The sequence below is a fragment of the Falco punctatus genome, assembly GCF_963210335.1.
Source record: "Falco punctatus genome assembly, chromosome: 6".
In the NCBI taxonomy this organism is placed as follows: Eukaryota; Metazoa; Chordata; class Aves; order Falconiformes; family Falconidae; genus Falco; species Falco punctatus.
Window position 1 is genome coordinate 45,337,108 of NC_137585.1, and position 20,974 is coordinate 45,358,081.

At 41.7% G+C, this 20,974-nt stretch overlaps 2 protein-coding genes across 4 annotated transcripts in view; one reads left to right on the plus strand and one right to left on the minus strand.

Moving 5' to 3' along the window:
* FGD6 (FYVE, RhoGEF and PH domain containing 6) overlaps window positions 1-8,731 on the minus strand; it is a 74,995-nt gene extending 66,264 nt beyond the window's left edge. Inside the window, exon 1 of the mRNA XM_080392604.1 lies at window positions 8,585-8,731. Coding sequence (XP_080248730.1) covers window positions 8,585-8,597 — 13 coding nt within the window. The 5' untranslated portion in view covers window positions 8,598-8,731. The remainder of the gene's footprint in view (window positions 1-8,584) is intronic.
* A 157-nt stretch (window positions 8,732-8,888) lies between these two features.
* The window catches only part of VEZT (vezatin, adherens junctions transmembrane protein), a 66,831-nt gene continuing 54,745 nt past the window's right edge, over window positions 8,889-20,974 (plus strand). For all 3 annotated transcript variants that reach the window (XM_080392605.1, XM_080392606.1, XM_080392607.1), the window contains exon 1: window positions 8,889-9,017. In XM_080392605.1, coding sequence (XP_080248731.1) covers window positions 8,982-9,017 — 36 coding nt within the window. In that variant the 5' untranslated portion in view covers window positions 8,889-8,981. The remainder of the gene's footprint in view (window positions 9,018-20,974) is intronic.

The window sequence follows — 20,974 nt, forward strand, 5'->3', positions numbered from 1 at the left end:
TACTAACTCTATTTACCTTTGTTTTGAATAATATGTTGGTATACTTTCAGGAAGTCACACACATGTTAAAACTCTCAAGAAAACATGCTAATTAATGTTTCACATGCAAAGAGATTGGGTAAGCCATGGATTTATTATTCCCTTTGAACTGTGGTTTTGGTGTTTGGTTGTTTTTTATCACCAATATTATTATAGATGTGCAACTATATCTTAACCTCTAGCCTAGAAATACAAGAACAAAGTTTCAGGCTTGTTTTTTTGTTTGTTTTGGATTTTTTTTTGTTTGAAAGAAAAATAGATGTTTTAAAAAAAAAAAAAAAAAAAAAGCAGATGCCTTCAGTTGTAAGCATTTCCCAAACACAAAGCCACTGCCCTGGCAATGACAGCCAGAAACAATGTGTCTACTATAGAAACAGGAAAACCATCTTTTTCTAGGACATGAATCATTAAATGGTATCCAGACTGACTCCACTTAAACTCAGAATAGCTGTCCTTGCTGCAATTACATCAGCAAAGAGGTAAACCCTATAGCAGAGACAATTTTTGAGACATTTTGCAAGCAGGAAAGCAGAATTCCTTTCCAAACGCACAGCTCCCTATAGCCACTAACAACAGCCAACAGCGACCCAACTACCAGCTACTGCAAAAGCCATATCGCCTTCTGTTTCCTGTCCAAAAGCCAGTTTCCCCACAGAGTGAAGAGTCAACACTTTGCTAGGAAAAAAAATAATTAAAAAATTAACTCTTTGGATAGGCACCTACTAATCCTGAAGAGCAGAAGAGTTGTACGCTCACTTTCAGACAAGGCAACTGCCTGTTCAGATGGAGAATGAAGCAACAGCAACAAAGGAGCCTGTTTTCTGTGGTAAAGAACGAGGAAGGGATACCCAGTTTGTCACAGAACATAACACAGTAGTAGACCTGGGCCACGTTCAGTAATATTTATCAAGGTATTAAAGCTTCCTGAAAACAGGAGAAAGACAGTCTGCTTAGAAATTCTTCCTGATGTGCAAATGAGAGAAACAGATGGCAGAAGATACAGCAGATTAAACACTGGCTAGATAAAGTGATATCCTGTGGCTTATTTGTCCCACTCCGCAAACTGAGGTCCTTAAACCTTGGAAGTTTCTCTCTGTAGTGGGACTGCCTGACATTTTGGATACCGATCAAACTAGACTACCCTGCAGGGCTTTCAACTAGCATTTATCAGGGAGGACATTCCGAAGTTATATGATACCATTACCTGAACATAAGATTCAAAACTAAAACATGAAAATGTAAAGGGATGCAAAGAAAACAAACCAGTTGTTTATACACCAATAGTGGAAACCTGGATAACGAAGAGAGCAAGAAAAATCCCCTTCTGATAGTAAGTGTGATTCAGAAAGCCTACTAGAATGTTTCAAATGACTGCAACGTTAAAAAGCAGTGGGTCAGACAGAAGAGTCTGGCAAGTTGCATGTTACAATAAAGACACCACTATCTGCTTTAAAGTGATTGCTCATTCCATCTAGACTACATATGGGTCAATGTATTAACAGGCACATTATAGTCTCAGTATCAATACAGATTTGCAGTCAACCACTCAATCAGAAAGGAATGTGATGAAGAGCCCTTTCAAACACAAATATGACGTGAGAGGAAAGACTCCAGGAAGGGAATGCATACCAGCAGTTTTCCTCAATAAAATACCTTTAAGTTTCTGAAAAATGCAAGTTATGACTTTTTAGAAAAACACACAGCAGGTAGGCAAGGGCAAAAGGTTTTGATTAGGAATCAAGAATTAAAGTTCAGTTGATTGTAAACGAATAAATCATGTGTGGATAAAAACCAGTTCTACATAACACAGTGCTTTAAAAAGTAAAATTTCACATCCCAAACAGAAAGAAAACTAAGTAGGAGGCAACTGTTTATATATAAAGGTGTAAGGAATGACTGGAAGTCATATGAGGATGACTTTTTGTTAAATGACAAGCATAAGCAAGCCTCTTTGGTGAAAAACAATAAACATAATCAAGGAAATGTTACACAACAAAAGCATGAAGTGGCCAGTTGTTTGGACAAGGGTCTTTTTCCTGGTGCCATAGGGAACTGTTCACCTAAGAACAGAGATGACTGGTTATGCTTAGGAGAGTAAAAACTGAAGAGAATTTGGAAATCATTGTAGATAGTTATTTTATGAAAGCTCCATGCAGGTCAGCAGCTAAGCAGTAAATAATCCTTCAAATTACAAGGAGACAAATATAAAAAGCTGAAGAGAGCTGAAAATATTTCTGTATGCAGCATCTGCCAGACTGTTAGTGACATGCTACATCATGTTCTGGCATTCTTAGATGAAAACTTGGGATGAATGCAAGAAATAACCACAGAAGTATCCAAGGTCTAAAAATCATGCCTCAAATCCCAAGAAAGCTCACCCTGCTTAATTTAATCAAGAAGTTAACAAGTGAGATGGTAATAGCATTTATACTTATGCACATGTTAAAGATTTTTGATAACAGATGTCTCTTCAGTCAGAGGAAGAAAAAAAAGACACAATGAGATACCATAGCTGACCACTGAAGTTTGACAACTACAAACTAGAAACAAAGCTTTAAAATTACTATTAAACCCAAAGGATCATTGACTACAGAAACATCTCACCTAGGGCTGTGGTGGAGCCACCAGCACTTACAGTCAACCTAAACTCATTTCCAAGATGTGTAGAAGTTTCAGAGGAAACTCTGGACTGGACATTTGATTCTCTGGCTTATCTTACTCAGGAGATCAGAACAGAGAATCACTATGTTTTCCCCTGCTCCTCCCTCCAATCTTATCCTATTTCTCAGAGAGAATCCCTGCTTCCAGACTAGCATCATGGGTTACCAGTAATAAACCCAAATGTAAGAGCAGAAACACAAATTTTTATTTGCATAAACAGATTAAATTATTAGGAGCCAGAGAAGCAGCCAGAGATATCCTCTGACTTGCTTGACTAGGCAAAGGGAGAAATCCATAAATAAAGTGACTTAACAAAGCTGCCATCATCAACAGGAAATCTACTGCTCATCTAAGAACAGCCAACACCATGTTCAGCGCTGAAGAAAAAAAAAAAAAAATCTTTAAAAATACCAATACACCCAACACCCTTAAAGTGGATTAAGAAAGGCATTATTTTTCTACCAATAACCATTAGCATCACCTATGCATGTCAATACACATGCTCTTTGCTCGATTTTAGGTCACAGCACAGAGAACAGACATTTGACCCTCTAGTGAGTTTCCTTCTTCAGCCGCTGAGGAAAAAGCAACACCCGTTCCCATCCTGCTGAGCTCCTCTGCAACCAACACTCGCTATTGCTCAACCAGCACGTGTTCCTGTCCTACCTCCAAGCTGGTTTAGAGGAAAATGAGAACACCCTGGAGGAACTACTATTCTCAATGCTTCATCCTTAAAGTGTCCATTTCTGTTCTTCAGATGACAGGATTTGGCAACCGAGGACCTCACTTAAAAATGCTCATGTCTCTTCTCCTGTGCAGTACCATGCATGAGCAGGAAAGCCAATCAGACAGTGCAGTCTTAATCACTATTATTACAGAGCTTTAAATTTTCTCCTCAAATTTTTACCTCGTATCTTGTCTGCCCAGCTCAGGAATAGGCAGAAAAGAAGATATATAGAGTTGATCTGAGGCAAAACCCCCAACCAAATAGCAATACCCCTTCTGCAATAACCCTGCTATTGCTAAAGTTATCTTTAAGACCACACTTTTGAGATTATGTTAACAACTTCTACACTTAGGAACAGCAAAACAACAAGTTACGTTCACCTGCATCTGTCCAAGAAACAGAGAAATTAAATCTGGAGGCTGTCGTGCAAACACAAACTTGATATACATTTCCTTGCAATGCTCCTGGCATTCAGGGTCCCCTATGGGACTGTCCCTAGTCACAAGAGCTAACCCCGTGGCAGGATCCTGCAACCCATCCTAAAGCAATAGCCTTTTTGAGCCACAAAACAGTAGTGAAACAGTGAAATAATCAGTGTGACATAAGATTTTGACAGCAGCTGGACCTAAACTTAAGGTATAAGTACACAATCTATGTTACTATGGGGTTAGCAAAGGTGTGAATTTAACAGATCAGCTACTTTAGAGAAGGAGGCCATATGTATACTCTTACCTTACTGCACAGTATAGAAGGTAGTTTATTCCTTTTCACCTGTGTGAGGTGAAATCCATTTCATATACTACTTCACATATCTATTTCACATGTACTAGGAAAAGAAAAGGAAAGGGCTTGAAACAGCTACCGCTTAGCAGCTGGCCCACTGCAAGCCTATATACTGCCTTTCTCATAGCACCTTGTTTACATAAGCATACTGTGTTCTCAGAGTTAGGAAATCACATCTGTAGGCTATATATGAAAATAATACGATGCCCAGAAGGTATCTACCGAGGGACTGATATGCTGTTCTTGCTTAGGTGAAGGAAAAGCTCTCTCCAACAGTCAATTTACTATTCCTGGGACTACTTTTGGCATAAAACACTACCACTCACAGACACAAAACAAGAAAGCCAACCCAGCTTTTAAAGACCATGTAGGCAGAGAGAGAATTACTGATGTATGTTTGGGATACACTCAGAAATTACTGCAATGGCAATTAATACACTGCACAGAGAAACAGAGAAAGTATTTTAAAGCTCCCAATCTACAGTAACTTAAGTTTTAATGACTCACAACAAGGCTTTTCAGTTCAATTACTCTGCTTTCAGGTACAGTAAGTTTCATTAAGTAAACACCTCAAAAAAAGTATTCGGAGATCATTATTTCCTGCAAATGTGTATTTATTTTCTCATTATACAGAGGTTCCGATTTTCTCAGGTGCCACAATGATCAAAAGGAAATAAAAAAAAAAAGAATGAGTCATGACATCCTGGAAGATAACACATGTAGTTTTTAAAATACAAGGGAAAACGACGGTTTCCAAACCACTACAGTTTTAGAAAACATCCTAAATAAACTGCAAAAGGAAAACATTAATTTCAAAACCTCAGGTTGTTCAATGACTTGTTGAAATAAAACAGGAAAGTTGGGGATAACTTTAGAGTAAAGGCAAGAGATGAATAAACAACCTTTTAAGATCGTATGTGGAGACTGAGCTGAGTAACTGTAATGAGACTTGACATATTAGGGGGTTAAAGGGACATTAAACCCCGTAGGCTTCATTTTTTCAACCCTTGAAAGCAATGAAGTTTGATTGGAAAAGTCATGTTGATTTTGTTTATTCTGTTCCTGATGGTTTTTTTCCCTTCAAACTACATTTTTGACATTAAAATACACTACATATTTCTCATTGTTGTTGTCAAATCAGATTTCAAGTCTAAGATATACATTCTATCCACATTAAATAAGCTGTATAGATTCACATATAAGGACCGTTTCTCCAGCAAGAAATAATAAATGTCAAACTCATAACTGAGCTTTTGTTTTTCCCTTTTAAAGGCAATATGCATACTTGAAGGCAGCACAATAGTTCCAGGCAGAAAATGAGTAAATGCACATTCATCAGCATTGTGTATAAAGAATATGCAGCACATGAGAAAGCAATGAGAGGAGAGTAGCTATAAATGAAGGTTGAAACCAACATACAGGTTGATCACTACAATAAGATAATTTTTAAATTATCTATAAGTATTCTAAATAAGTGCTATAGTTCCTTAGTTCTAACAAGTCCAGATTTACACATACCTTCTCAAGTATGTACGCAACAGCTATGGCAGAACTCCTTCACCTATCACTGAATTACATCCAGCTCTAGACTGAGATGCAACTGAAACAGTTTTGTAGAGGAACAACAAAAAAGAGATACACAGCACGAAGCTGAATATGCACTGCATTATTTAGAAAGACAGAAGGCAAGCTGGAGTGGAGTTAAGGCTGGGTTATCAATATTGGACCTTTCGCAACTTCTGTTTGGGGACAGAACCTGTGTTCGGTATCTCACTCCCTACCACAGACCCTTCAAGTAGCACAGGATCTCTTTATAAGACTCTTGCACATAAAGCAAAAGTCAGTCGTATCTTCAAATCCTACTTAAAAATATTAAAACAATGCTGATGATGCTGTACCAGGAGGCTTTATTCTAAAGGTACATTAAAAGAAGAACAACACTCAAGCCCTTCAAGTTAAACTGAAGGGAGAGCAGAAGGATTTCTAGGCATTCCAGGTTCCACCTGAAGCCCTCACACATAGTAACATTTTTACTGAAACACTGTATTACCATTTGTCAGAAAGCTAGCTTAAGTAGCACAAACCAGAGTAATAACTGAATTCAGTTAAATGATTTCAACATGGGAAATAGATCCTATAGATCACAGGACTTAAATTAAAATACAGGAGTTGTTTTTTTATGTGTGCAGTAGCTTTACAAAGCGTGTTTCCATATTTCAGGAGCTAAATTCTGCAGCAATACAAAGAGACAGATATTAAATTTTCCAAACTGTCTACTGACAATCCTCAGTCTTTTCATACCCTGCCTATGAGCTTCTTAACTGAAATGTCAAAAGCTGTAATGACACTGTCACCAGAATCATGAATCTCCAATCCTGTTTTAACTGTTGCCCGTATATTTTTTTATCCTCACATAATCCATTACATACAAAATACTCTTCATCCCTGCCTCAGCAGCCTTCACATACCTCTCAGCTTCCCCCTTCCTGCCCTCCAGGACACACTCTCTGCCTTCCTCTTCAAATCCTTTGCTAACATTCACATTTTCCATGAAACTGTCCCACTTTCTTCTTACTGATATTCCTCAGCATCCCTTTCTCTTTTGCCTTCTAAGTGACTTTGTTCACCAGAACCCCTTCCTCCTCACTCACCTTCCCCACAAACACCATTACAACACCAACCGCAACAGAGAGACTCAGTCACAAAACCGCAGCTCTAGAAGTCCTGGAATCACGGTTTAGTGCTGAAAATCTACCCAAGTTTCTGAAACTTAGCACCGTACCAAATTTTAACAGCCCAGCTCTAAGCTCTTGAGCACCCCCTAACACATCTTTTATTTGCACAGCTGTTCAACTCAAGGAGAGCAGGGGTGAACTGCACTACCAGCGGCACTAGTAAAGAACATGAATATGCAATGCAGCTGTTAGGTAGAGATGATATCCCGCTTTACTGGATGCTTTTAAAGATCTAAACGAAAGAAGTTCCATCACATGTATATATTAAAAGTTATATATAAATATATATATGTATAAAAACTGGGAATATATTGAAAGGAAAAGATGCATTAAATAGCATTTTCCAGTAAATTAATTAGGAGAGCCCAGCTAATCCGGTTAACGCTGGACCCAATAACAATTTGACATATTTGAGAGGAAAACACTGAGAATCAGGCAGATGTTTTTGGCTGGTGTCTGTGTGCTGCTCTGTTTGGAACAACCCCCAGCCCTGTCCTCCCAGGAAGCACTTTGACGCTGAAGGTATGTGCTGTAATTAGTCGCATTTTCACCCCGCACATCACAACTTCAGCGTGACACCTCTTCAGCACAGAAGCGACTCCTGTTCTCATCTGCAAGTGGACTAAGAAAGGAATCTACTGATCTAACGGACGGGCGAACTAGGGTACTAGCAGCACAGCACCGTGCAGCCAAATAAAAAACCGTGAGCAACTCCCTTAAACACGGGGAGCTCTCGTTTTAAGCCAGGAATTTGCCTTGCAGCTCTTCTAGGGATAAAGTTGGCAGCGGTCAGGAAAAGGGGGAGGAAAGGTAAGGAAAGCGCTGGGGTAGGTCGGTTCAAACCAGCTGGAGAGGCCGGCAGCAGGCGCTTTCCAGCACCCCTGGCCCTGCGTGGGGGCTCCAGCTGGGGCCGGCTCGACCCGGGCAGGTACACCCCTCCGCCACAGCCGGGGCTCGCACGCTGGCTAACTGGCCGCCCCACGAAGTCAGACGGAGCGACACCCCAGAACCGGGCGCCGGCTCCGCTGCCAGCAACACCCGGCCCCGGCTCCCGGCCGCTTCCACCCGCCGCCGCACAGCCCCCAGCGGCCCCGCCGGGAGCGAGTCCCTCCGCCGGACACGCGAGAGCGGCCGGAGCCGCACGCCGGGCGGGGAGCGCCTCAGCCCCGCGCAGCGCCGGCCGCCCCGCACAGCCCCGAGGCCAAACGTGCCGGGGGCACGGGGAAGCGGGGCGCCCGCGGCAGACCCCGGGGAAGGGCCGCCCCCCAGGGCGGGAGCAGGGTGCGAGGATGCGCCCCCGCCTCGGCTCGCCCCCCGCAGGCTCGCCCAGCCCGCCTCCCCGGGCTTCCCTCGGGGCGAGGGGAGGACGCAGCCGCGGCGGCGGGGGAGAGCGGGGCGCAACCGCCCAGCGCTGCCGGGACAAGGAGCGCGGCGACGGCTCCCGTCCCGCGCCGGCATGGCTGCGGCGCAGCTCCCTCACCTCACCTCACCTCACCCCCCCGCCCCGCCGCGCCCCGCCGGCCGCCACCGGGTGAGGAGAAGCTCTCCAGCCGCGGGGGCACGCGGACGGCCCCCGCCTGCCGCCGGCCGGGCGGTCGGAGCGGAACCGCCGCTCCCCAAACTTTCCCCGGGCACTCACCGGCGGAGCTCATGGTGCTCCCCGAGCGCTGCACCGGCCTCCCCCTCGTCCCTTACGCCACGGCCCCTCTGAGGGCCGAGGAGAAGGAGCCCATTATTCCCCCGTGCCACCACCGAGCAGCAGCAGCACCGCCCGCCCGCCACTGCATAACAGCCCGCGGCCGGCAGCAGAGTGAGCACCCGCCGCCAGCCCCGTCGCCGCCGCCCCGCGGCGCCCCCTGCCGGCCCGCCGCCCGCCCCGCCCACAGGACGCCCGGAAGCGCGCGCTCCCGGTGCCTTCTGGGGGCTGTAGTTCCCCCCGGCGCCGGGCAGGGCCGGGCGGGGAGGGGAGGGGCCGTCGGCTGCGCGGCGGACTCCGTTTCCCAGAGTGCCCACAGGGGGTGGCATGGCGGAGAAGGATGACACCGGAGTTTGACGAAGAAGTGGTGTTTGAGGTGGGCGCGGGGGCGACCCGGGGCGGGCTGGGCCCGTGTCTCTCCGCCCCTCGCCGGGGCGTTGCGCCGCGGCCCCCGGGGACGGCGTGCGCCGGGCGGGCCGAGGTGACCGGCGGGCGTGAGCCGGGCGCGGGGCCCGGCCGGGGGCAGCGCCTGCCGCGGGCAATCGGCGGCGGGCGGGGGAGCGGGGGAGGGCGGGAGCCGGCGGGACGGCGGGGGTGTCCCGCGCTCCGGAGCAGCCTGCGGGCCGGGAGCCGCGCCGCGTCCCTCCGCGCAGGCCGAGGGCGGGACCGCCGGCGGGAGCGGGAGCCGGGCCGGGGCCGGGAAGGCTCGGCCGGGGAGGCGGCGGTCGATCCTTTGTGCGGCGGCCCGCCGGGGCTGCGCGGGTCGGCGGCTGCCGGCGTTACGGTCTCGGTGCGAGGTGCCGGGAGGCCGGAGGCGGCGGGTGTTCCCTCAGAGCGGCCGGCGCCGGCCTGTGAGCACCGTCGGGGGCTGAGGGGGGGCGGCGGCGGCGAGCGCCCTTGTACCCGCGGGTGCAGGCGGCTCGGGGCGTGTGGGATCAGCGCCGCGCCGTGCTGACCACCGACCTCTGCGGTCGGGGCGAAGGTGGTAAATCCCATGTGCAGCTAATAAATCTGGCTTCTGAATCAGTGTAATCCGCGTAAAAGGTACACTTCAGCACGCACTCACGTGTGTAGTAAGTACCGAAACTACCTTATCTTTCTAGTGTTTGTATTATTTACATAAAACTTTTACGATTGTATTGCATATCTCGTTGGGTAACGCAGCAACCATATCATTTTGGCCTTATTTAAAACAGTGGCTAAATATATCAGTTGCAGTTTGGTAACAAAATCAGGTTAGTTTGCAGTGGGTAAATGTAATTGCATCTTCATGGAGGGCACACCTGTTTTTGCAGGTGTACAGAGTAAGTTATTACGGAGAAATACTGTCTTTAAAATTATTAATTATTTATGATAGTGATAATGTGTCTGGTTTTCCCAGGATGCAAAAAGCTCCTCACATAAGGAATGATTTTTTTCTCAGCTGCGTAAGTACTGCCTGTATATGGCTTTGGTTTGTACCACAAAGTTTAGTGTTTATCCACAACCAACCTTGAATCCTAACAATAAAATCTGTTATTTATAATTGCTGCTATGTTAAATCACTTCCTTTAATAGCATAAATCCGTGGTGAGAATTTATTTCACTGGTGTAATGCCTGCCCTCTGCATTTCCTTCTTCAGTAAGAGTGATACTCGTTTTATAGTTCCACAGTTCTACAGTTCATGCAGCGGTTACCGTTTTGATTGAAAATAATGGCCGCATAGGGAGTAAAAGATAACTCTGCACGTGCATATGCACTTCGCTATTTTCTTTGTGTTTTGGGAACAGATTTCCATCACTAGTAAAGGCTCTTTGGTACATTATTGTATCAAGTGTGTGTGTGTACACACACTTATAGGTATACTAAGTGTCATATCTCTCATATATGAGGGTACAACTATAACATTGGATAAGCAATGGTAGGAAAAATACATATTTTTTTTTTGGTTGGTTGGTCGATAGGTTGGGGTGCAGAGCTGCGTGAGATACCCGCTGATAATAATGGGTACCTTGAAATACCTGAAAAAATTATCTTCAAAAGTGCTCAGTGCTCAGCAGGGTTCATCTTACTGTAAAATGAAGGCTCCACAGAGAATTATGAGCATGTTCCACATAGATGAGCCAGAGATGGGAATTAGCAAGGAACTGAAAAGTATTTGGGTGGTTAATGTTACAACATATTTATTTTTTAATTAGCATTTGGATTTTTTTCTTGGGCCCCAGACTCTCCCCCTTAATTATTTGTGGGTTTTTGTAAGCAATTACAGTTTTCTCTGCACCTTAGTAGGTCACTTCCCATGTTGTTCTTTCAGTGGTCATTCCTGCAAGGCCCTGAGCATTTACATCTAGATTACTGCCAACACCTGTTTTCTTTGTGCTTTTGGAGCTCCTGTGAACAAGGTATCAGTCAATATTGTAAGCAATAGTGGTGTGCTAACAGATGCATAATCAGTAAAGAAGTGGTCCTTCATATTTTTATGTGCAAAAGAATGAGTAGAAGGGGCAAGAGAAGCAGTGGGGTACGCTTCACCTGTTCCACATCACAGTTATGCCCTGTGTTATTTTCTGCATGTTTTTCAGGTCATAGCTCTGTCCAGCAGGACAGCTGTCCACATGACAGATTTTGCAGCATCACACAGATGATGGCCTGCTGATAGATATTTATGAGCTTCCAAGGACCAGTCATTTTTCTCACTGTCAAAGTATCTTATATTAATGTACCTCTGAAGCAAGGGAAGCACAATCGTGGCATCACTGCCCTGGGAAAGCAGTGTTACCCATCCAGTTCAAGAGCCATTGCAGGTCATTTTGATTGAACAATAATGAATGATGGGCATTTTTATCTATCCAGTAAGTGCTGCCACACTTTATCCAGTTTATAAATTAATTCTTACAGCAGCCAGTGATTTTCATTCACCGACTGCATAGCCCTCAGCACTTCAGTTCTTGCATTTGTTACAACCAGTTGATCCTGTAATTAAAATACTATAAATATTGAGGGGAGGGGGCAGAACCCAAGAAACACAGGGGTGCCCCTGATCTGCTTAGCCTGGGCTTGTGTGCCAGCAGTGTGTCAATAATTGTTGCAATGTGGAGCAGATTGTACTAAAAAATGGACGAACAATGAATGAGATTCTTTATTAATGTCTGTCTTAATTTATTAAGGGAGATCATGAAATAGGAAATTTGATAAGTTACTTGAGATGAGCTTTTTACCAAAATGGGCTAGAAGACAGAATGCTGCAGTTACTGTATACCCCAGAGTCCTCTGGAAAATTTGACTGTTTTGTGTATTTTGATGTGAAGACTGGGATTGTGTGAGGGTTTTTTGTTGTTGTTTGGACAATGACATCTCCTTGTTTTCTTTTTCTTTTTTAAATGTATAAATTAAAGAAGCTCCTTGTTCAAACTGGCTAAATTTCTGCATCATTATTCCAGGGGGAGGACTATGTTAGAACTTCATTGCTTTGGTAATTAATAACTGCCATCTAATTTCTGACTTAAAATTTATTCATGGCCACTTAATACCTACTTGCACTTTTGTTAATTTTGCCCATTAGCATATATAGTTCTCACATTTCTTTAGAATTTACCTCTCTTTATGTAGTCATAGAAAGCAACCCCATCCTGGCTAAGAATTTTCCTAAACCAAATAATCCAATATATTTTAGCTTCCTTTCTCAAAACAGATTTTCCTGTTCATTTTTGGTTCTGTTTTTTTATTTGTTTGAGTTTGGGGGTTTTTTATGTTCTCTTCAGTTTGAATCTATCTTTCTTGATCTGAGCTTGCAGCATGGTACTTGGTGTTCTTGATGGGGTCTTGTACAACTACTTTCACTTGCTTCTGCTGGGAATACTTTGTTACTTGCATCCTAGGCCTACACACAACTTTTTCAAGTCTTCATACTGTTTGACTTGGTAGTAATGTGCTAGTGTAACCCCTTACTTCTCATTTTTATCAACAGCTTCCATATTATTGGAGAGTTTGTTTTTACTAGTCCCTGCGTAAGGTCTGGCTGTTGTCTAATGTTAAATTGCATGCCCATTATCAGTACCCACTCAAGGTCATCCAGGTTTTTTTGTATGATGTTTCAATCCTTTTTTGCTTATGTGGTGTTATTTGGTGTTATTGGGAAATTTCATTAGTATGCCTTTTTGGTATAGGGTTAATTAAGAAAATTTAAAAGCTTTGACCAAGGACTCATTCTTTAGGAAATCCATTAGTAACCTACTTTTGATCTGATACCTTTCTGTTCAACATAACCCACTTTTATCTCTGCCATCTACATATTTGGTTCCTTTCCCATCTTTTTTGTCTTAACTGATACAACATGGTATCAAAAGTCCATACCCCATATGGCACAGTATAAAAAGTCCATATAAACTTCCTGCATTTCCTTTATCTAGAAAAAATTAGCTTGTCTTTCAAAGAAAGATGTCAAGTGGGTTTGGCACAATTTACCTCTGGCAAACCCATGTGATACCATCTTTGATGATCATCTGTTTTGTTCTTTGTCTTTGAATTTTGCCAGAGAGAATAATTGTTCTCAGTAGCCTGCTGGCTTTTAATCATATTCATAGGCCTGACATATTCCTGATTGCCTTTTTCTCTTGTAAATATAGGCACTATGTTTTTTTCCACTTTTGAGTTTATAGATTTATGAAAAACCCTTTCTGCTGGTTCTGTAATCTCCTGTGCCCATTCTTTCAGAACACAGGGGTGAAGGTGATCCAAATACTGCTCTTCGAATGCATTTTCGGCTCCCAGTTTCTACTTCCAGCTAAGTCATCTGTCCTATATTTTAATGAGCTTGTGCAAGTTGGTTTGGTTTTTTGTTACATTTGGATAGATATCAAAGCTATGCTCACAGAAACTAGAGAAGATTATAAAGCTAGAGTCACAGAATGATTGAGGTTGGAAGGAACCTCTGGAGGTCATCTGGTCCAACCCCTCTACTCAAGCAGGGCCATAGACAGCTGATTGCCCAAGACCATGTCCAGATGGCTTTTTAATAGCTCCAGCAACCTCTCCACAGACTCAACAACCTCTCTGGGCAACCTGTGCCAGTCCTTGGTCACCCTCACAGTAAAAAAGCATTTCTTGACGTTCAGAGGGAACCTCCTGGGTTTGAGTTTTTTCCCAGTGCCTCTGGTCCTGTCGCTGGGCACCACTGAAAAGAGCCTGGCTCTGTCCTCTATGTAACCTCCTTGAGGTATTTACATACACCGATGAGATCCCTCAAGCCTTCTCTTCTCCAGGCTGAACAGTCCCAGCTCTTTCAGCTTTTCCTCATGTATGAGATGCTCCTTTCTTCAGGTTTGCCCAGACCATCATTGGAACCTAATCCCAGAAAGACTTCCTGTGTCACGTGCATGGTACTGCTGGAAGGATTGGAGCTGACTTTTTGCTGTTGTCCATTTTAATGCTGTGTTTGCAGAAGAAAGTTAATCCATGCAATATTTTTCACCAGATTGCACAAAAAAAAAAAAAAAAAGAGATTTCAACACCCGCAATGTCAAACTGCCACCACCTTAGATTTTTGAGGGCTTTTTCATACACAGTGTTTGAAAAATAAAGCTTTGCATGTAGAATTGTATAAAATATACCACTGGATTAATTTCATTGCCATAAACATCTCTCAAGTTTTTAAAATTTTAATTAGGAAAGTAAGTTCCCCTCACTTGAGACATTGTTTTAATTAACTCATGAGTCTTGTGCCATTCCTGCAACCAGTTCTGTCCATATTATTTACTTAATATTGCTATTCACTAGCTATTTCAGTACTAATGGAAATTCATGTTAAATAATAGCCCCACTAAAGGCTGGCTGAGTGTCATTGTTGAATCTGATATTTTATTCTAGATCTAGAGAATCTGATCATAAGTATGGTTCCAGACTTTTAAATTTGGGACTTATTGTTTGTACTGTTAGAAATCCCAAACTGAAAAATACAATATAAATTGTGTGTGTGAGCTTTCCTGACTTCAAATTTTGTTTTGCGCAAATAAGAGAATAATACCAAATTAACAAAATGAGATTTTCTTTGGCTAACCTATCTGCATCAGACCTCATATCCATACTAATCTGTATCTAAAAAGAAAACAAGCTGGGGATAAACACAAAGAGAGGGAAAAAAAAAAACCTCGTGTCCAAATTCAAAAGTTTGTATCTATGTGAAATACTGAACACAGCTGTACTGAACCTAGAATTGGAACCCACAAACGCAGAACAAAGATTTTGAACATATAACAGGTGCTCTTGTTTCCCAGCCAGCCCTTGCTCAAGCAGTCATCATCTTTGGCAGAAAATATGCACAGAAATGGAATTATCCTCTCCAGGGTTTGGAGAGACATGGTCTGCATTCTTCGTCTTCTTGCTGTGGTGGAAGAAGCTAATGTGAAAAATGAGGCCTGAAAACAGTGGAAAAGTGCTCCATGAACAGCATGCCATCCTGAGAGAGAAAGGAAGCACCAGGGCCCAGCAGAGCTGGCAGCTACTTGGCACTGGGTCTGGCCTCTGTGGGGAGGTTGTAGGAATGGTGGAGTCTGTTTAGGAGGGACATGAAACAAAAGTGCTTGGGAAATACTGGACAACATCATAATGTGTTCAAATGTCAGGTTCAGAAAGACAACACTCACTGCTTATTTAGGCTACAAACCAAGGAACTGCTTAGTGCTGAGAGGCATGGAGAATGCCTACGTATAATGATCTGATATACATACTTCTGTAAGATTTAAGATTCCAGCAAGAGGCACCACCTTTCCCAGCATAATACGACTATATTTAGAACAGCCTTTAGCTGATTTGTTCTCTGCATGCCTACAGTAGTAAAACATGTCTGCAATAGGTATTTCTTGGGAATACTGTGCATCATTAAATTGAGATGTTCAAATCCTCATCTGAACCCTTATAACAACCAAATGTAGCTTTTATCAAAACACTCAGTGATGTTTGTTTTCACAAATGCTTTCTCCACCTAAACTGAGCTGTTCTAAAATTAGTTTAAAAAATGAAACAAACCCAGATGAAAACTCCAAGTAACCTAACCTCAGAAACTTTTTGTTGTGATGAAAATTTTAAGTCACATTCATTCAAAACCCTGAAAACCTCAGTACTTGCAAAGTAATGTGATTTTTGTCAAGCATCGGGCTTATAAATGAGTATTCTAAAAAATAACATCTCAAATGTTAAGAGGAAGCTGAAAAAGAACAGTCAAACAACGTCAATGGTAGTGTCAGTAATGTTCCCTCAACGGGATTTTTCTCACCAAATATTGGGTGGGCTAAATATGTAGTGTTTTCATTTCATACATAAAAAGCTGAAATAAAGTCAGTTTTAAATGCACAGTTCTGTCACAACCACCGTTCACTTGTCATTCTGATGAGGTGGTTCTGAGACTGTGCTTTGTCTGCCTAAGTGTGGGCTGTTGCTGGAAGAGATGTGCAGGCTTCACTCCTCTTTTCAGGCTTAGTCCCATCCTCTTCCTTATGCTGGCACCTGGATTTGTGGGTGATACTGTAAATTAGCTCCGGAGACTGATTAGACTGTAAACTAACCTGGCTAAGAAAGAAAAAAAAAAGAGTTTTTATTTTTTTTACAATCAGATCAGTTCCTTGTTCCATCTCACCATTTGACTATATAAATATTGCCATTAGTGTTCTAAAATGGTACTGCAGCTTTCATCTGCACCCACTGGTAATGGCAGATTAAATTGACCATGTAAATGCAGCTTGTGGAGATATCCCTGCTGCAAATTGCCGTGTACTGTGGAGGTGCCTGGACTAGTGATGGATGGACTGTTGTGGGTATTTTGCTTCTCAGCAGTCCACTAAGAGGAAGGGGAGGACAGACAGTGCTCCTTTTCATCACGTGACTAGGAGGCAGGTGATACTGGAGAGAAAAATAAATGAAACTGCAAATTTAAAGCTGTGTAAAAAACATTCTTGTTGTGGAGGCAAGTAAATTCATCAGATGTTTTTGGATCGCACTGATGTCATATCTGAAAGGATAGAGAAAAGTATTATATAGGCCATATGATGTGTAAACCCATATTGCCTTTATTATTTTTAATAGAAATTTCGAAGCTAAAAGTACATGATGATCCATAGTACATTTGAGGTCTGTTAGTCCAAAAATTTTTTAATCCACCTCTATATTAATTGTTCTGAGGTCGTGTTTACAGGAGGGTTAATACTGCAGTACTGCCCTCACAACTTCAAGTCATGAATAAACTTCCTTGAGACACATGAATAAAAAGAATGACTCACTGTACTTTTCTTTTAGTCTTTATCATGTGACAGTCTCTTTAGTTTCTTGGATGTTTTTCATTTCAGTAAAGATATTTGCTTACACTGTGTTGTCATTAGGAGTCAGAATTAACATGATTTATAATGGATAAACAAGTTAATTTTTTGGAGCTGGTGTTTTAAAGAGGTTTCCAAAATGTTTCAGAAATACTCCACTGGTTTACAAGAGGCAATAATTTAATGAATTTAGTTTTGAATGTAATTGAGGGGTAAAAATCTGTGAGTTGTTAGTAAGTGGTATAAAACAAACCAGTTTTCCTATCAGCCTAGTCTGATGACCTGCATGATCAGTGATTTCCCATTCAAAGCTCCAGGTACAGAGTCTGGCTGGCCTGTTACCCAGTCTTCCACTTTTATTTTCAGTTGTTCAAGGTATTTTTCATCTCTGTCCTTGTCAGAAAGGTCCTGCTCAACTTTTCACCTGTATTCACAGGTACATTTTTGATAAGGTAAATAGTCCAGAGCTCTCGGTGAGTTTCACGGCTTTGTCTAGTACGTACTATTTCTTTCTAAGACTTTTCCGTTATGGCAATAATATGCAGTCACCTGCTGAAAATGCAAAAAAAAAAAAAGAGCTTTCCTGTATTACAGATCCAGTGATAAGGAACTATACACAGGCTATAAAACTTTCCTAACTCTTCGGGACATTTGGGTGCATGCAGATTTAGGTGCATATTGTGCATTGGAAAATATTTGGGAACAGTAATAGATTAATGACTTCAAAGTAGTTTTCGGAGCCTGTTTCTAAATCAGATGATACAGTGATGCTGGAGAAACCGAGGTCTATGCTCCTGTGGCAGTGAAAGCAGAATAGGAAATTTAAATGACTCTTTCACTGCCTTGAAGTCATTGTCTAATATTAGCCCTGTCAGCGCCTGGCTCTTTGTCAGTCGGAGCACAGGAGGAGGTGGTTACCAGCCAGGAGAATATGACCGAGGCTTTTAGATACTGTTGCTTGGAAAGTCTTATTAATGGCTGCATATAAGATCGATGTGCAATAATTCTTTCAAGCGGTATCTTTTTAAAAGCCTTTAGCAATCTGTCATCCTTGTCTCCCTCCCCCAAGTTAGAAAGGCACATTAGTCAGGAGAAATTGCACAGTCCTGGGAAGTTTCAAACTGCATCCGCTGATGCTGTCAGGAAAATGCTACTGTGCAGGGGCACAGGTGCAATTAGACTGACGGCTGCTTCTCATCCTCGGCTCGGGTCATCCTGGAGGGACAAGTGGAAAGAAACGGGGAGGTGGGCGAGTTTCTATCAGGTGCATGGGAGCAGTACCGAAGAGAAAAATGGAATACCCTATTCCAGGAGACAAAGATCGCGCTGTCTGTAAGTGTTAGCTCAACTTCTTCAAATCTGTGTTTCGAGAGATGGGGGAAGATTGAATACTGCTTATTTTGTTCTGAGTTTTGCTACCTGTTCAGCATATCTTAGCCTTTGCTGTCTCTGTGGTAGAAATGTTTAATAATAAAAAAAGATAATTCGTATCTTGTAGTTATTTTGGAGGTGGTTTAAGCTCCCACTGTGTTTTGGGCATATTGGAAACCTCAGCTTTGGAAAAACATACCCATATTTTAAGAGATCTTTAAACCTCTTATTTTGTGCAATAGCATTAAATATTACTTTTAAGGTTAATCTGCTCCATTACCTATTCTTGGAAACTAAAGCAGGGGGTTACTACGTGGTAAATTTTATCATAGTAAAGAACATCGGGTGTGGGAAGCTCCTGTCTCTAATGGAGAAATCCTGAGTCATTTACTTCATGATGCATCAGCAAAAATAATTTGGGTGTGGCTTTGATTTTCAGATGCTACTGTAAAAAGACTGAAAGCTAACAGTGTCTGATGCGTGATTGCAAATATTTTTCTCAGAACATGCACAAAATGCCTTTACATATTTAAGTGCAGTATCTGTGCTTGCAGGGCTGCAATAGATGTAAGTATTTGAATAGACATTTATCAAAAGTAAGCTCTTTCCTGAAGCTAGGGAATTCACTGCTGTAACAAGCTTTCCATCACATAGCAGTAGGCAATTTTATGTATGTTTGATTAGCTTTCAATGTTTGGCTTGGCTTTGATTTTTTTGTATTTGTTTTTACTGTAGGCTTAGAGTTGCAAACACAATGTTTGGTCTTCAGTTTAGGTGATGGCTTTTTCTAACCAAGTCAGTGCTGTATTGCAAGCAGCACTAATAAGCATTGGGAAAGTGTTAAAGAACAAAACTAATTTAGTGGGCAGTTCTTTAATCCTGCATAATATATCTTGGGTTTAGAATGAGACTCAACCACTTCCAACAATGAAAAATGAGAGTTGCAATTAAACATATGTATGTGAGTGAAATTTTAGTAGTATGGATCTAAAATAAAGATGTTCAGCGAGTTATGAATGAGGAGGAAAGAATTTTCTTTCTTGATTCTGGAAATGGGATTTTATATAAACCTATACTATACTGTACTATAAATGTCTAGTTACAATTGAATGGCTTTGCATATGACTGACTGTAGTGAATTAGAAAAGTCTCAGAAAGATGGGTGAGTTTTTTGTTGTCAGTTTCTGCTGAGTCCCCAGAAAACCCTAACTCTTCAAAAAGTATATTCTTACTCCGTACATCAGCTGTTTCTGACTACATTGCTTCACTTAATAACAAGATTTTCCATGTATAATCTGTACAAAGTACACCAAAGAATAATGCCATTTTTTCTTCTGTCTGTCCTGGAACTGTTTTCCTTTTGCAGCACACATTTTGAACAAGTAGCATAATAAAAAGATGCCCTGGCTGTAAATGTAATGCCTGTCTTTTGTATCTAGGTGGTCTCAGAAAGTGACTTAGAAGAAACGTAGACGAAACTGCAGAAATAAATACAGCATACTGCTGAAAAACCTTGTCTTGGTACCCTCACTTACTTTAGGTAGTATTTCCCATCAGTAACTGGCAGTATGATGGTAACATAACAATAAGCTTATTATTAAACCTTTTTTCTTCTTTAATTTGTACATTACCTTGTAATTCTGCCAGAGACAACTAGAAATAAATGAACCTGTCAAACATAAGCAATACTAACTATTCTAGTTATTATCTAAGTTGCGAGTGGTTGAAAGTAAAGATCTCAAAACACATGAAGTAATTCCTGTAGAATAATGTGATGCTGTATAAATAGGAAGATGAGATTTTGTATTTAAATTTCCTTTTTATAATGGCCGCTGAAACAAATTTGCAGTCCTTTTCATTCACATACTAACATAAAAGCTTTCTCAAGTAAACCTCTCTTTTTTTTTTGTAAATTATAACCTATTACTGCTTGCAAGGATAAACTTTCTGGTATGTCCCGAATTTCTTAAACTAAAAGTATAGTATCTGTAATACATGCAGAAATGTAAAATCAGTTGTGCTTCTTTTTTTTTTTTTTTAATGTTGGACTGTTTGAAAAAGAATGCATGAATTTTGGGCAAAGAAAATTAGGAGGAAAAAAGACAGATCCCTCCTGTTTTCTCCAGCCAAGAAGTGCATTATTTTAATATTATCACAGAATTTGCAGCTGAAAACAGCTGAACCTGACAATGCTGATGAATGATGGCATGAATTTAAACCAAGGAACTTTTCTCACAGTTAGCAGTGCATGTGCAAGAATATGTGCATATCTGTGATTTTTTTTTTATAGCAAAGAAGGCATTTACAAGTGGAAGGCTTGGGTAAGGATATAAGCTAGAAATTCAGAGCTATAATTTGTGGGACATCAGACACATTATGAAATGTAATTATTGTTTCTAAAGCTTTGTGGAAATGAAGAATGGTTTGTAAGCATTAAGTGTCTCTTGTACTGAAACAAGCAGTATATAGAATAGGGTATTAAGTAAATTCTGTAGTTGCATAATTGATAATTTTCTGATTCTTTGATAATATTGGAACTTAGTGTGAATGTTCACATATAAAAAATCTACCCTTCAACTTTTTAAGATTCTTTTACTGGATTTTCTAGCTGTTATACATGCCATGGGAGAAATTTGCTGTAGACTGGTGGAGATATCCTCAGTGAATTATACAGAC